The 15,610-nt window shown below is 39.5% G+C and overlaps 2 protein-coding genes across 4 annotated transcripts in view; one reads left to right on the forward strand and one right to left on the reverse strand.

Moving 5' to 3' along the window:
• The first annotated feature begins 554 nt into the window (after window positions 1–554).
• Window positions 555–13,352, forward strand: LOC117571122 (nuclear migration protein nudC). Its single transcript, XM_034253123.2, has 5 exons — window positions 555–747; window positions 987–1,270; window positions 1,328–1,520; window positions 12,269–12,666; window positions 13,165–13,352. Exons 1-5 carry the CDS (start codon window positions 673–675, stop codon window positions 13,214–13,216), a joined length of 1,002 nt encoding a protein of 333 aa, XP_034109014.1. The 5' UTR covers window positions 555–672; the 3' UTR covers window positions 13,217–13,352.
• LOC117571123 (uncharacterized) overlaps window positions 1,668–15,610 on the reverse strand; it is a 37,803-nt gene continuing 23,860 nt past the window's right edge. For 2 of the 3 annotated variants that reach the window (XM_052005516.1, XM_034253124.2), the window contains exons 2-4: window positions 2,808–3,056; window positions 2,294–2,738; window positions 1,668–2,231 (exon numbers count right to left, since the gene is read on the reverse strand). In XM_052005516.1, coding sequence (XP_051861476.1) covers window positions 2,203–2,231; window positions 2,294–2,738; window positions 2,808–3,056 — 723 coding nt within the window. In that variant the 3' untranslated portion in view covers window positions 1,668–2,202. Of the gene's footprint in view, window positions 2,232–2,293; window positions 2,739–2,807; window positions 3,057–3,987; window positions 4,345–15,610 lie in introns of those variants that run through there. The other variant, XM_034253125.2, reaches the window with a different exon arrangement.

Here is a 15,610-nt window from a genome sequence, read left to right on the forward strand (position 1 = left end):
ATTTTCATGCACTACGAAAAGAGCGAGAGAGAGCGAGTACGAGTGAGAGAATTATCAAGCACCACTGCTATAGACTCCAATTGAAACTGAATGAGCTTTTTTCTGCCTATCAGATGTTACTGATAAAGAACAGAACGCAATACCAAAATTGTTTAAGCTGTGTTTTATTAGCGGCATTTTGTGATGCACTATGCCTAAAAGCATAGTGAAATTTTAAGTATTTATTTAAATATTTAACAAAGCTTATTTCAGCTCTAACGTATGCTATACAATTTTCATAAGAATTCCGTTACACCCGCACTTTATGGCATGTTGAATGCTGACTGCTATGACACTCAAAAATATCGATAACTGTTTTCGGTGTTGTGCACGCTCTGGTTAGTATTCATAAAACTATACAACCTATTGATTTATTTCTTTTTTTGCAAAAATTTGTTCTAATAAAATTCATAATTAGCGCAAGCAGTGGTATTGTGTGATATATTTTTAATATATTTTTCATGACAAGCAGTTACTTTTCGATTATAAAAACGAAGTATATTTTGAATTTCAGCCTACGGTCACACTGTTAGTCACCGGCACACAAGTCAATTCAGAACCGAATTCAGAATTCCGAATTTTCTAGAATTTTAATAGAAGTAACAATAGAATTTCGCTGTTAATACTATTATAATGTCTGCAAACGAGACACAATTCGACAACATATTGCTGGCGCTGGCCGAAAAGCACACAGGCGGAGTGCCCGACGTGAGTATTGGAAGCAGAGTTGGAAAAACAACAAACGTGGTTCAAAAGAAAACTTGAGCATGTGTTTATTTGTTTTTGCAATGAAAACTGTATTTAAGGAGATTGCATTGGTGCACTCTTAACAATACAATAAACTCCGCAGTCAGACAAATTGGACTGCAGCTGCCCAAGTTTCTTTGTCTCCACAAAATCAACAACAACAACAAAAGCTTAACCCACGTTGTCTTCTTTGTTTGTAGTTTCTGCAAACATTGGCGAGTTTTTTGCGCCGCAAAACCGATTTCTACACGGGCGCCAAGCAGGCAGAATGGGAGAAGATGCTGCTCGACATATTCCGCAAGGAGTCCAAAATTGCCATGGCTGCCCACGAGGAGAAGGTGAAAGTACGCGAAGCAGCGCAGCGCATGAAGGAGGAAAAGGAGCGCGCAGAGCGTGAGGCGCGTCAAAAGGAAATGGATGACAACAAAATATGTGATATAACCGACGAAGAAGCCGCTGCCATCATCAAAGAGCAGGAAGACAAGTAAGTGAAGCTTTAACATGACATTAGATCATCGCTCAATTTATTGTTCGCTTTTAGAAAGCGACAACAGCTTCTGGATGGCGCTGGAGACTCCAAACAGGTGAGCGCCACCAACGAGGAGGTGTCCAAGCCCATTGAGAAGGCGGAGGATGATAGCGAAAAGGATGAAGTGGGCAAATTGCAGCCAAACTCGGGCAACGGTTGCACCCTCGACAAATACATGTGGACACAAACGTTGCAGGAGGTGGAGGTGAGTTTTAGTTCCTGTTGCCAACTTCCTTAGTGATTAGAGAGTTGAGTTTACCACCTTTTGTTAGGCACTTCCTTAGCGATAAGTGTTGGTTGTTGTTGCTAGGGAGACTTGTTGCTAGGCAGCTGAGAAAACAATTCAAAGGACTTTCGTTTTTCATTTAATTCTGTTTATTTTGACATATCACAGGGCTAAATAACTTAATTCTTTAACAGAAAAAATACATTCGCTTCGGCTCAATTCATATAACTATATATATTGCTTGTATATATCTCTATATATAATTCTACGGCATTCACTTCAGTTTCTCGTTCATCATTGTCCAGGGCTTGCTGTGATACAATTTTGGTTAATTGGTATCCGTTAATTGTTTAATTAATTGCTAATTACATTTTGTATTTTTTTTTTCGCTTAATACTAGTATGACGACGCATACGAAAATTTCGCATAGAAAACAATTGTTTTTTGTGTGTTTTTTTTTTGTTTGATTGTTTGTTTGTTTTTCATAATAAATAATCTTAATAACTAGCTCAAAGACACGTTAACAATAATAAAAATAAGTGACACACGCACAAATACAAATAAATAATAAACTAAGAAGCCAAAAAAGGGTTACGCCCCCCTCTTTCCCCAAACACCCCCAATTACAAAATTGTTTGTTTAAGTTTAATTAATAATAGCGTTAGCTTTTGGGCATGTCACGAGCGCGCACTGCAAAGAGAAAAAGAGTTGTTAGAGATGTAATTGGGATTTAATTTAAAGATTGAACTTACTCTCTAGCGCATAGACCATGCCCATGATGAGCAGCAAGAAGATGGTGCTCATGCTGATGATGAGCACCGTCACCTGGCGACCGCGATCGCAGAGTCCTCGCTTCTGCTTCTTGGCGCCTCCGGGTTCGCCATTGACCATGGTAAAGTGCATGGAACTGGCTATGGAAACGGTATCCAGATCTTTGGTTCGTACGTACTGCAAATTGGGATCCGTTGCTGCTCCATCATCACCCATCGCTATAACCGCATCCTTGCCATTGCGACTGCTGCTCGCCAAGGCGAGATTCGCATTATAATTGGCCGATGAGGAGCTGTGGCCATGCACGCTGGGCAATTGCTGCTGATCTGTGAGCAGCATTTTGTGCTGACGCTCCTGCTTCTTGTGGATCTCGGCAAAGCGCTCCAGATTCGCTGCCGTCAGCAACAGTGAGCCGGATGCGGCGCTCTGCATGATGAAGAATGAATCAAATGTTTAAGAATGAGTCAACATTCTTGAATGTGTGTCGTGACTCACCCGTGTGCTGTTGTTGCTATCGCTGGAGCCCTGCGATGAGCGTGATCCTCGCTTGGCGGCCGCCAACACAGCGGCAGCTGCTGCCGCAGTCACCGCTGCGTTGGTTCCAGACGAGACTTGACTGCGTTGGGCCAGCGTTGGGGGATTCGAGTTGGATTTGTTGGAGGATTTCGATGAGCTGGCCGAACTGATGGCCGAGCTGCTGGAGGAGACGAGCGAGGCGCGTGGTATATGCCAATAATCCTGCATCTGCAATTCAAAAAGAATTTGGTTAGTTTTCTGCCCTTTTTGCTTAATTGCCAAATGTCATTTTGGTTGTGTAACATTTTTGTGTAGTTTTGTGGGCTAGTCTTTAAAACTAGACCCTAGAGACGTGCTGCTTATATTTTATTTCTTTCTATTTATTGTATTTCTCCCTCTCGTTTTGATTTGGGTTTGAACATAAAAAGTGAACTTTCGAGTCGCGGAGTCTTCTGCCACAAAAGTCGCGCGCGCTTCGCTCTCAACTCGTTTTGTTATTTATGGTCCGATATTTTCGCTAACAAAAAATCGAAAAAAACTGAAGCTGGATGTGTTTGTTGTTGTTCTATTATTTATTCAGTTAGTAGTTGTTGTTATTATTGTTATTAATGGGACTCCTCTGGTTTGCTTTGCTTTTCGGTTTTATGTGTGTGTGTCTCTTCTTCTTCTGCTTTGTTTCTTATTGGATTTTTGCCGCTGCCTTTCTCATTTTATACATTTTTATTGGCGATTGTCAAATGCAAATGGCATTTGTTGTAGTCGTAGTCGATTGTTGTAGATTTTTAATTGTTGCAATTAATTCTAAATTTTGTTGTTGCACACACACACACACACACATACGCACACTTGTCGCACGCACTCGTCAAGTTCGTCGCTTAAGACTTGTGTTTGCGTGCACAGCAGCGTATTTTTTTGTTTGGTATTTTTCTTTTTCTGGTGTTGGGCGGGGGCGACGGAGGCTGGCATTATTTATTGTATTTAAAGTATATTTGTGTAAATATCAAAATTAAGCATGCGGAAGTCTTATCAGCAGCACCTCCAACCCGGCACTCAACAAATTATTATAAATTTTGTCTGCTTTTTTTTGTTTTTCGTTAAGTTTGTTAACTTGTTCGGCCAGTTTTTCGGCCACTTGGCGTGTTTGAAAAATCTTACTTACTTTGTGTTGTTTTTGTTTTTGTTTTGTGTGTTGAAGGGGGATGCTTTGTTTTTAATTTGTTTGGCTAAATTTAGCTTAAGTCTATAATTAAATAATTTATCACACACTAATATAGTTTAATATCACAAATTGCCAGTTGTTGTTGTCACAGTCTTGTGGATTGTTTGACTTGATTTATTAAGTTAGTTAGCGGCGTGCACAAAACACTCAACTGGGGCACTGTGCAGCAGTCGCTGTTTTGGAACCGTTCTTTTTGCTTCTTTTGCAACGAAAATCGTTTTTCTCGGCTTCGTTGTCTTTCACTCTCTTTTGAAGTTTGTTTCGTAGCACGCGCCAAAAACAGAACCGATCTAAACGGCGTCAAGAATCAAACTGAAGCAAACGGCGCACGCCGAGCAGCCTCAAAGCAGCTGCTGCTGCTGATCTCTGCTGCCGCCGCTGCTGACTGCCGACTGCGCTGTTCGCGTTGACGCTGTCGACAGGTTGTTTGCTTCGATGCGCAAACTTTTTGTTGTTGGTGTGTGTTTTTTCTTAGCTTTGCTTGGTGCTAGCAACTTTCTTGCCGGATTTTGCATGCCATAACAGCGCAGCGCGGCTTTTGTGAATAGGCATCAGCATCAGGCTGCTGTCAGTCCGGGGTTGGCTCAATCATCATTGTGCTATATTTATACAACACACATTCTCTCTGATCAATTGCCGGTCAGCAGCAGAAGCAGCGTAGGGGCAGCAAACTTCCCTCCTCCCACACTCGCTCTCTCTGTCTCTCTCGCCGCTTTGATGAGTCTTTGATGTTCTTTTTTTTTCGTTTGTTCTCTCAGCTACTTTCGTTTTGAACGATCTTCATTCTCTCTATAAATAAACACATCATTGATATGACGGCTTGCTGCTTGCCCTTATGGGAACAAATGCCCCGCGGCTCTAACTTTTTTTTTTTTTTTTTGTGGTCAAATTGAGCTGCAACTTTTGTTTATTTGTTTTGCAAAGCATAATCGTTTTTTGAAATGGGAACAAACTGAAGGGCTCACAGCGTGGGTGATCGTTAAGCTGGATTTCCCAAATCCGGCTTCAAATGCTGATGATGTGAAAGATGTCCGATGATGATGATTCTTAAGGGATTTCTCAAGGGTCAACACGCCCTTTTCTTGTACAGTAACTGGCACAGTTTTGTACGACAAAAATAAAAAGAAACCCCGAAACAACGTTAACAAAGTTCTTTATTTATTGATCGTATATCAAACGATTTGGCAGACATATTTGGTATTCTAATATCAGCATTTAGCGTCAGAGATCGTCGTGGTGACTATAGCTCAAGCGAAGCGACGTCGTAGAAAAGATTGATCGGGAATCGAGAGTCGAGAATTCGCAATAATGCTTATTGATCGAAGTTGAAACGCCCCAAACCCAAAAGCAGCTATAAATCTAATTGATCGACTCGAGTTGCAAACTATTTTTAGTTGATTAACATTGTAAGTCGTTGAATTAGTCGCGACAATTAAGCTGTTCAATTAAGACGCAATGAGATCATTTATTTATGCACGCGAATCGAATGAAATTTGCTGTCGATCATTAGCAAGTTCTTTTATTTATTTATTTTTTGTCACACTGTGCCAATTGAACGTGCAAATGGGTTGTTACAATTTTATTGATTTAACAAACGGTGGCAACAACAATTTGTCTTTAGCTTCAACACACGCTGAACTGTCCGTCTCTCCATCTGTCTTTCTGTCCGTCTGACGTCTGTCTTGGATGTTGTGTGTGTGTGTGTGTTGTGTAGCCCCTTCATCAAGCATCTTGTTATCACCTTTTAAGTGAGACAAGTGAGTGGCTGCCCGAGTGTGTAAGTGTGCGTGTGTTGTGCTGTGTGTGTGTGCATTTTAATCAGCCAAGTTGACAAAGATTTTTGCCTGACGGTGCCAGTTACCAACCAAGCGAACCAAGCGCGAGTCACTTGAGCTCAGAATTGAGCTGAGCTGAGATGAGGTGAGGTTGTGTAGCAGATGCTGCTGCCGTTGCCGTTGCTGCTGTGGTTGCTGCTGCTGAACACTTGAGCAGCCATCAGCAAAAGAACAACAACTCTCAGTTCAGCTCAGTCCAATCTCGATTCCAATTCACAATACGTTAAGTCAACAACATTCACCTAAACTGCCCGATCGTTGGAGCGATCGATCGATGAGCTTGCTTCTTTACTTTACTCAGCCAAAACAAACAGTCAGTTGACTGCTGCTTTTTGCATATAATTAAGCATGCAAAACAATTTAAAGCCATCGATTCTATTGACGCCCTGGCCGAAAAACTGGCATTTCAAAGTTATACTTGCACGAACGAAGCTCCATCCATTTGATTTTTATATTTTGTTGTTTGATTATTTGTTATTTATTCTTCTTTTTTTCTTTTTGTATTTTTGTTGGTGACAATGTCTGATAATTTGATGCCATTTGTGTGATAACAGCTGCGGACGGGGAAACCCGCCATTGGCTCGCGTCACAAGACGCGATTGGAATCCCAATGGTCCGCAGCAAAGTATAAGAAATTCATAATTGCTTGCCATAATTATGCGAAATGTGTATACACTTCTAACCGGGGTTAAGCTGGTGAATATTAATAAGTTATTAGGGAATGCCAAAGAAATCGAAACCAAGGAAATTCCAAAACAAATATTGATTATTAGATTTTAGGTGATCATTTAAAAATCTTCATCACTTTGCTCCTAAATTTTAGCTTTAAGTTAATTCAAGATTATTCATTTCATTAATTCATTTAATATATATTTCCGATCATTTTCGTTTACAAATTATGCTTTTCATATGTGTTTGTAACGTGTAAAAGATATTTCGATACAAAAACAATATTATCGAAATAGTGTGACCATTTATTTAGAAGGCAAACGATTGTTAGTATAACACATCGACTGACAGAAAATACCGATAACTGAAAAGGAAGGAAATATATCGACGACAGAAAATACCGATAACTACTAACGAAGAAATTATATCGATTGAAAGCATCCAATGAGAAAGAGAAATCGCATTCGTAAACGGTTTTCTTTAGCTACAGGGTATCCCTCAGTTCTAAACCATAAACTTAATTTTTCAACAAAAAGTTAATTGAATTATCTGTTTGATAATATGCATACTAATAATAATCGCTCAAATCGCAGTGTGACAAACCGCTTGAGATGATCATGATACCCGCGGGCAGTTTTGTTTGATATAACAGCATTTGTCGTAGCTAATTTCGGAGATTAGCGCTTAGTGAAAATTTCGAAGCCAACGGGCATGGCTATACAGCTACGGTGTTTTAGCAATTAATGATATGCTGATAACTAAGCGTTTCTCGACTGACTCATCATCATTTAAGCGGAAATACTAAGCGTGAAATTCTAAATGACGTCAGTTACCTTAAAGATATTTTTGTGGGTTTTTCTTGGTAATTCCACCAAGTGCAGCATTATATAATAACAAATGAAACACTATTTAAGGCGTTTACGATCACTCGACTTGTACTCTAAATAAAGCGGCTTTATGGCAATCATAAAGATGTTTCGCTAGTTAGGATTTTGTTTTGTTTTTGTTTTTGCGTTTTTCACATGTCATGCATTAAGTTAAGACGTCAATTGAGATGCGGAGATTGCATATAAACTTTGGAATTGTCAACTGAATTGACGAATAATAGAATAGAATGATGTAGTACTATAAGAAGGCAAAACAAAGCGATGATGCCTCAACAATGGGGGCTTGTTTCTCACAATAGTAGCTGCTACTTTTTGGGTAAATGAACTTTGTGTGTGCTATGCGATTTGTGATCTCTGCGGAGATCCGTTTTCTGGGGTTCTTTGGGGTTCCTGGTACAACACAAACACACACGCTTAATTGGCATTAAATGCTATAGATTATTATCGACAGTTTTTGTTGTTGAATTTTTTTTTTTTGTTGATTCGTAGATCAATCAGCAGAACGATCGATTATGTTAATTTGTCAAAGTAGGCCAATAAGCTGACGCTCTAGCTGCCTTTTTGTACCTTATGGAAAACACCGTTTATGGAGCGGAGCTTAACTGCTACCGGATCTCTCGTCAGAGTTGGATTCGGAGTCAGCTTAGCACACAAATATTCAATTCAATTGCCAGAAAATATACACGAAACACAAAGCACTTGAGCTTTGCTCTCTTGTCTTTTGGGTAGATATGTTATGATGTTGTGTGGAGAGTATTATTTATTCCAATTCCAATTTCAGTTTCAATACATATTCCAATTTGAAATCCAAATTTCATATTATAACTAGTTTCCAGTTTTGTGGACGCCATTCTAATCAGATTTAAGCCATTCAATTGATGATTTTTGTCTGTCAAGTGGCGACGACACCAATAATAAAATAATACTCCAATATATACGTATGTTAGTTGTATGTGGTCTCAATGGGAGAACGACGACAACGACGACGTCGACGATCGATTGCTGTGCTCTGTTTTTTATTTTTTTTGGGAGATGTTCGTTCAGGTTTTTTTTTCTGTTTGGTTCTGGGAGTCAGGTCTTTTTGATAATGTCTTATCGACGTAGTCGCGCCACTCACTCCACTCGCCTCTCGTTTAGTGTTTCTCTAGCTAGTTTTGAAATCATTCTTTTTTTTTCGTTTGTATTTTTTTTTTTTTTTTTTTTGGCATTTTTGATTGTTTCCACGCTGGTTTGGAGATCGCGGTTTCGTGCCAGGCACCGTGTCGCTTCTTTCAGCATAAATTATACGTCGTACATATTTAAGAAAATCAAATGTATTTATAGTTGTTGTTGGTGCTGCGACTGCTGCTGCTGATGTTGTTGTTCTTGTTGTTGCTGGAGTTGATAGTGCTTGCTGCTATATCTCACATTTCGTAGAATTAAGCAAATCGAGCAAAACAAAAGCGCGACAACAAAAACAGTTAAAACGGCAGCAGCAACAAATCACGTGAATTTCAAATTTCTTTCACTTTAAGCCTTACTAAATTTGCATATCCGAAAAGCACTTAAAGTTGTGTCTTGTTCAAATAATAGCGAAGAAATCAAACGTGAATTCTTCGGCTTCGTCTTTGGCTTAATCCACAAAACTGGTGCACATCGCTAGCTAGCTGGCTGATGATCGATTAGCTGCCTATCGATTACTGCAGGCCGACAAACATTTGCATATTCAGCAGCAACTGTCAGACATCGCGTCTGGCGAGTGTCTGATAGATTCGCGTGCTCTCTCTTCCGCTCGCACTAACACTCTCGCTCTCTCTCTCTCACTCACTCCGCTGCTGCTGCTTCTCTCTAGAGATAAGTGTGCCATCGTTGTGCTTGTTGTTATTAATTAATTCAAACGCGACACCTTTTTCCGTATCTTATGAACTTTGACTGACGTCTCAACTTGTTGGCCCTGTTGTTGCTTTATGTTTACTCTTTTGTTTTTGCTTAGTAGTTAGTTTGGCTTCATTTTATTTATTTTTATTTTTGAGTCGCATCGTGTTTGCGTTTTATTGTTGGATTTGTCGGCACCGCCATTTGCATGATCCATTGTGTTTACCATTTGATTTCGATGCCATGATTTAATGTGTCCATTGTGCGAACTGTTGTCGCAGTGCTTTGGTGTTGTTGTTGTTGCCAGATGTGATTTGTGTAAATTTCCTACTTGTAACGCCAAAGACAGCACGAGCTGTGCTCATATAAGAATAGAATTGCTGTTTGCATAACCTTCGTCGCAGCGCTGTGAAAGCTTTTGATTTGCCCACTAAAAGTCCCTTTCAAAAATTACCCAAAAGGCCATTAACCTAACTGCTGATTACCAATTGCAGTTATCGATTACAATGAGGTGATGTACCATACAGCTTTTGTAAGTGAGCAAACCTCTGTTACGACGCCATATTTGCATTTATGTTTTTGTTGTTATTATGTTCTAAATTAAATTAAAACGCTAATTGCCATCGCCCACGCTTTGCTGTCGCCTCGCTTAACATCCGCGTCGCCGCAATATATATTTAAAATCCCCAATTGACATCCGCTTCAGTTTCAATTTTGACACATTTTCATTTCGAATATGTCAAAAATTTCAGCGACGCGTCGGCGACAAGACACTTTTGAAGCCTTCATTTGTCGTCGGCGTTGCTGTAGTTGTAGTTGTTGTTGTTGTTGTCGAGTGCTCAACAGAAGCTACAGCTAGAGGTGAGCGTTAAGTGCGTGATGACTTACTAAAGTACAGAGTTATTTATAACAATAGCATGAGAAGTTAGACACATGCAATTTTTATGCAAGTGGAAAATCGATTGAACTCTATTAAAGATGTGATTGAAATATTCAATTTTAGTGCAAAGAGATAATTAATTGATTTTATAGACTGTTAAAGTTGGTGTTGGCTGCATTTTGATCTTAGTGATTTGTGAAGAAACCGATAGTAGAAATAATTGTGTAGTAACAAATGTTGTTTTAAATTGTATATCTTTAATTTAGATTTCTTATGTAGTAAGAATTGTTGTTTTAAATTGTGTATCTTTAATTTAGATTTATTTTTGTTGTTTTGTAAAGGTCAGCAAAGTCCATTAATTAATGTACCTATTAGTATTTAGAAGCTACAATTTAAAGATATATCTTTCAATATCAAAGGTCAGCAAAGTGCACCAATTAAAAGAAGTATCGAGAATCTATAGCTTAAACAGATATTTTTCAACTCTTTTTAAGCGATTGCAACTATCGCTGCAGTCACGCAAGCGATCATCACAATCTGCAGCTCATCTCTAGCTTGCTGCTGTTGACATGACCGCGTGCTGTGTGTGAGATTGTTGCTACTGTTGCTGCTGCTGTTGATGCTGCTCTTGGTAAAGTTACGGTTGCTGCTGCTGCTGCTACTGCAGTTGCTGGGGCACCTTGACTACCCACACACACACTTAGGCACACTCACTCACACACTTAGTCAGTCATTCATTCACGCGGAGATGCGCACGCACGATGCCGCGTCGTGCCTCAACTTGGACCGCAGCAGCAACATCAGAAGCAGCTTTGTCTTCTCTTGAACGAAAGCGTCCTTGGCGGTGTTTGGCTTTGTGTGATTTTAATTAAAGGCCTGCGAGAGCCGCTGCTGCTGCTAACATTGTTTGCCACTGACTCTGACTGGCTTCAACTCATAACTTTAGCTCCGTTTTCGAGACTCCACATGCGACTGTGGCAAGTGGGTCGCCGACGCTTGGCTGCTTCGTTGTTGCCGCTGCTAATTGATTGCAATGTTCTCAGCTGGCTCTGAGTGTTGTCTAATAACTTAAGCTTTAATTATGTTGCCGTTGCCGCGTTGCTGTTTGCTGGTTTTTCACACAAATCACATTATTAATTTTCATTAAAGTTAATAGAAAAGGTGCTAATATATGTGCTGTGTGAGTGAGTATGTGGCCCATAATTAATGGGTAGCCACAACATCACATCACATCACATCGCATCGCATCACTTCAACAGACGCCAGTGTAATTGCTTTGAACTTGGACAGGCATCGCTCAATTAGCTCGGCATCGAGTCCAGCCCCAAGTCAAGTCAAGTCAAGAGATTATTGTCTTTGGTGCGCTGGATTCACACAGAAGACAACACAGAGACCAAAGCAACCTGTCGAGCGGCATTCCACAGTCACAGTGTTGTGTTGCTCCTGTTGCATTGTGAATTGTTAAAGAATGCAACCAACCGGATCTTATATGCATAAACAACCGCTGTGCGTCCTTGAACTCTCTTTGGCTTGGCTGGCAGTTAAACTAAATTCCCGTTGATTGCTGCGAGTCCTTGGAAACGGGCCTCTGCTCTGGTGAAGGGCGCGCAGCTCCAGTTTTCAGATTGCAGCTGCTGATATTTATGCTATATAGTATCCATGTGTGTGTGTAAGCGCCCTCTTATCCAAGTCTATCTCAGTACACAGATGTGTTTTAGGTTTATTTATAGATCGTTTTTTGTTATTAGCTGCTCCAAGGTTGGCCAAAGCATTGGGCATCATCATCATCATCAACGGCAGCAACGGCAGCAAACAATATCAACAGCATCAACAATTGTTGTCTGTTGTTGACTTTGTTACGTGTTGGCCACTAGAATGTCTACAAGGGGCACCCAGATCATTAATCACAAATTACATGAACCGGAGACGTTTTGCCTCCGTTACGTTACGTGCTCATAATTGTTTGCAATTGGTTTTTGCTCTGCTCTGCTCTGCAGTTGAAGTCTCTGATAGATAGATAGATCTCTTGATCTCATCATTTGAGCATTAACATTAACAACGCTAACAACTGGTTATCAATTCCATTCTAATTGCAGCTGAAGATTCCCTTCAACGTGACATTCGCTTTGCGTGCTCGCGACATTGTGGTCAACATTGGCAAGAAATCATTGAAAGTGGGCCTCAAAGGTCAAGAGCCCATCATCGATGGCGAGCTCTGCGCCGAGGTCAAGCAGGATGAATCGGTTTGGGTGCTGCAAGATAGCAAAACGGTGCTCATCACCCTCGAGAAGATTGGCAAAATGAATTGGTGGAATCGTCTGGTTACCACCGACCCAGAGATATCAACACGCAAAATCAATCCAGAGCCATCGAAGCTCTCCGATCTGGATGGCGAAACTCGCAGCATGGTTGAGAAAATGATGTTCGATCAGCGCCAGAAGGAGATGGGTCTGCCCACCAGTGATGATCGCAAGAAGCAGGACATACTCGAAAAGTAAGTACTTTGAATGTGATTAGTGTCCTATTTTCACAGTCACTCAGTTTTTGCATATTCCGTTTTGCCAAAAAAAAAATGACATCGGTATATTTTGAGTGTGACCGCTCGGATGCAAAACAGTTGAGCAGAATGTAAACAAACTTTTATCACCAAAATAATTATAAATAAGTGAGCAATCGAAATCATCGAAAAATTTAAGCGAAATGATTTTTAAAAATCAGTAGTGCAATTTGCAAAGCTTGCACACAGTTTTATTATCCAATTAGCCGTTTCGATATCACTTCGATAATATATTTAGCGACTGGAAAAATATACCGATTAATTGTGTCCGATATTTCGATGTTTGTGTCCTATATTTTTGCAAAGCTGACGAATGTGAAAAAACAGTTTTTTTCTTATGGGTTTGCAAATGTAACATTTCAAATATATTGAAAATATCAAAGAAAAGCCGACTATTAATAAATCATTAATTGACTTATTTTTTGTACTTTTCAGGTTCAAGCAGCAGCATCCCGAAATGGATTTCTCCAAGTGCAAGTTCAACTAGAAGAAGAAGCAGCAGAACTTTTCTACGTATTCCATAGATTTTCCTCAACTTTCAGTATAAAACACACACACACACATCTACTCACGCACGCATTTAAAATGTGTATCAGCATTGCGAATAAATCAACTACAATTTGTTTAACATAAAATCGAAACATGAAAAATCGTTTTGTCAGCATTTACATATGTTAATCGTAATTGGTTTGCGGCTGCTTAGTCAGTGAAAGCGACTCTAGTTTCTATGATAGATCTTCGGGGCGGTTCCGTGATTTTGTGTATTTAACAAAAAAAAAAAAAAGGTTTTTTCGTTGGTTTTTTTTTTGTCTGTCAAATTGAAATGAAAAAAACCCGGTTAGTGTTTTTTCGTTGTGTTTTTGTTGGTGGGAGCGACCCAGAGACACGATCACAGCTGGGCGATAAAAGTAATTTTTCATTTTTATTGTTGCTTAAAATGCAATTAATTTCGTGCTAATTTGTTATCCCGCGCGTTCGCCCAATTCTCGGCCAGTTAATCTGCCAAGAGAGACTGCCAGCCAGCTTGTCTCCCAAGCCAAATGAAATGATATGCTTGCTTGCTCGCTTGCTTGTTTGAAATTTATGCGAATGGAATTTCAAATCAGATCAGATTATTAAAAGTTCTCAGGCCATATTTAATGCCTGCTCTCTCGACTCTTGCGGCTAAGATAGATGGATGCTTTTGCTTGATTTCTTCATCCCTTCGGGTGCCAGGTTCTAATACTCTATGCTATTCAGTAGTTCTCTGGGTCATTGGCTTGATTTGCGTTTGCTTTGAACTCGTTTTCAGCTGTTGGCTATAAATTTACCTGCTCGCTAGCTCGCTTTTTGTTTAGTTTTGCATTTTGTTCTTTCTGTTTTTTCAGCTGTAAAGTGCTAAGCAATTTTTAAGCAACCAATTTGTAGTTTTGCTATCAGCTACAAATCGATCGTTTTCATCATTAGTTGTGCTTTTCAGCTGACACGCGCCAAGCTTATCGCAATTTATCGATAACTCCTTCTAGAGCTGAGCGCGTGTGAGCGACTCACGCACGAAAGTATCGAGTAGATATTATATAAAGCGTGTGAATTTTATGCAACAATCCCCATTTAAATACGAGTGTTAATATTATTTTTACTACTACATAGCTTAAAATGCCAACAACTAATAAAAAGAGCAAAAAAATGCATTAAAAAGTAATTTACAAGTTGTGTGCAAGCTAAATTCGTGCCAGTTTTTTATAGCATGCAAATTAGTTTCAACGATTGTTACAGAATGGAAAAGTTTAACGATTGCAAATAGTTTAATCAAGTGTAGATCTATTTCGATGATAAAATGTGGGTTAGCATAACATGGTCTGACCACAGCCAAGGCTAATTAAACAAACTGCTTGCGAAACTGTTTCCGATTGTGTGTGGCCAAGTCAGTGTTCCGCTTCGATGTCCATCTCTAGATCACAACCCAAAAAAACCACTCCGAAAATAGATACGCCCAGAGTCTTTGTATTATTATTGTTATTATTATTATTATTGTGAGTTGTGTGTGTATGTGTGTAGTACACACAGCTGGATTGTGGCTTAATAGCTCATTAATTAAACAAAATTTATTTCAAACTGTGTTTAACAAGCAACGAAATAAGAAAGAAACATACTAATTGATAAATAAGTTCCTGCGCAATGTGATCTTAGCATAGAAACAAAGAGTTGTTTTTAGGAGGCGGAATAATACAAGCGAGTAACATGGATAATCGTTTGCATACGTGCGTCCGTTTCGAGTGTGGGAGTAACATATTCAATTAATAAGTAATTAAAATAATTAATTATGTTCGGACGCTGCGGGAGCAAGCCACAAAAAAATGTAACAAATTATGGCCAAACTCTAAAGATGCAGCTTGGACAGAGAATCAACAGAGTTCAACCGGATTTTGCTTTAGATTATAAATTTGATTTTTCGTGTTTGCTTGTTGTGTTTGTTTGTGGCGCATCTGTTTGTTTTTAGGGTTTCCGAAAGTACAAAATGCTTTCATATTAAGTGGGGAATTCACCAATTAGGAGATCGGCTTAAGAACCGGTTAAATGCTACCGACTTCCATTTCAATTTCAAATCCAATTCCAATTCCAGTGCAGAGTGAAAGCCATTGAATTGCCATTAAAAAATAATCAGACAACACATTCCTTGCGAAATAATTCACGTGATCCATGAGATCAGAAATTCTTATCTGTCTGAACAGCATTTTTAGCAATGTTTATTTGTACCGTTAGTTCAGTAAACTCGCAACGTTTACAGCACACATTCACTGTAAGCCAACAAAAGCTAACAGAGAGCTAAAGAATCGATTGAACTGTTAAATGACGCACGTGATAAATTGTGGCTGGCGGGCAAAAAGCGATAAATATAAAT

Source organism: Drosophila albomicans, chromosome 3 (assembly GCF_009650485.2).
Source record: "Drosophila albomicans strain 15112-1751.03 chromosome 3, ASM965048v2, whole genome shotgun sequence".
Lineage (NCBI taxonomy): Eukaryota > Metazoa > Arthropoda > Insecta > Diptera > Drosophilidae > Drosophila > Drosophila albomicans.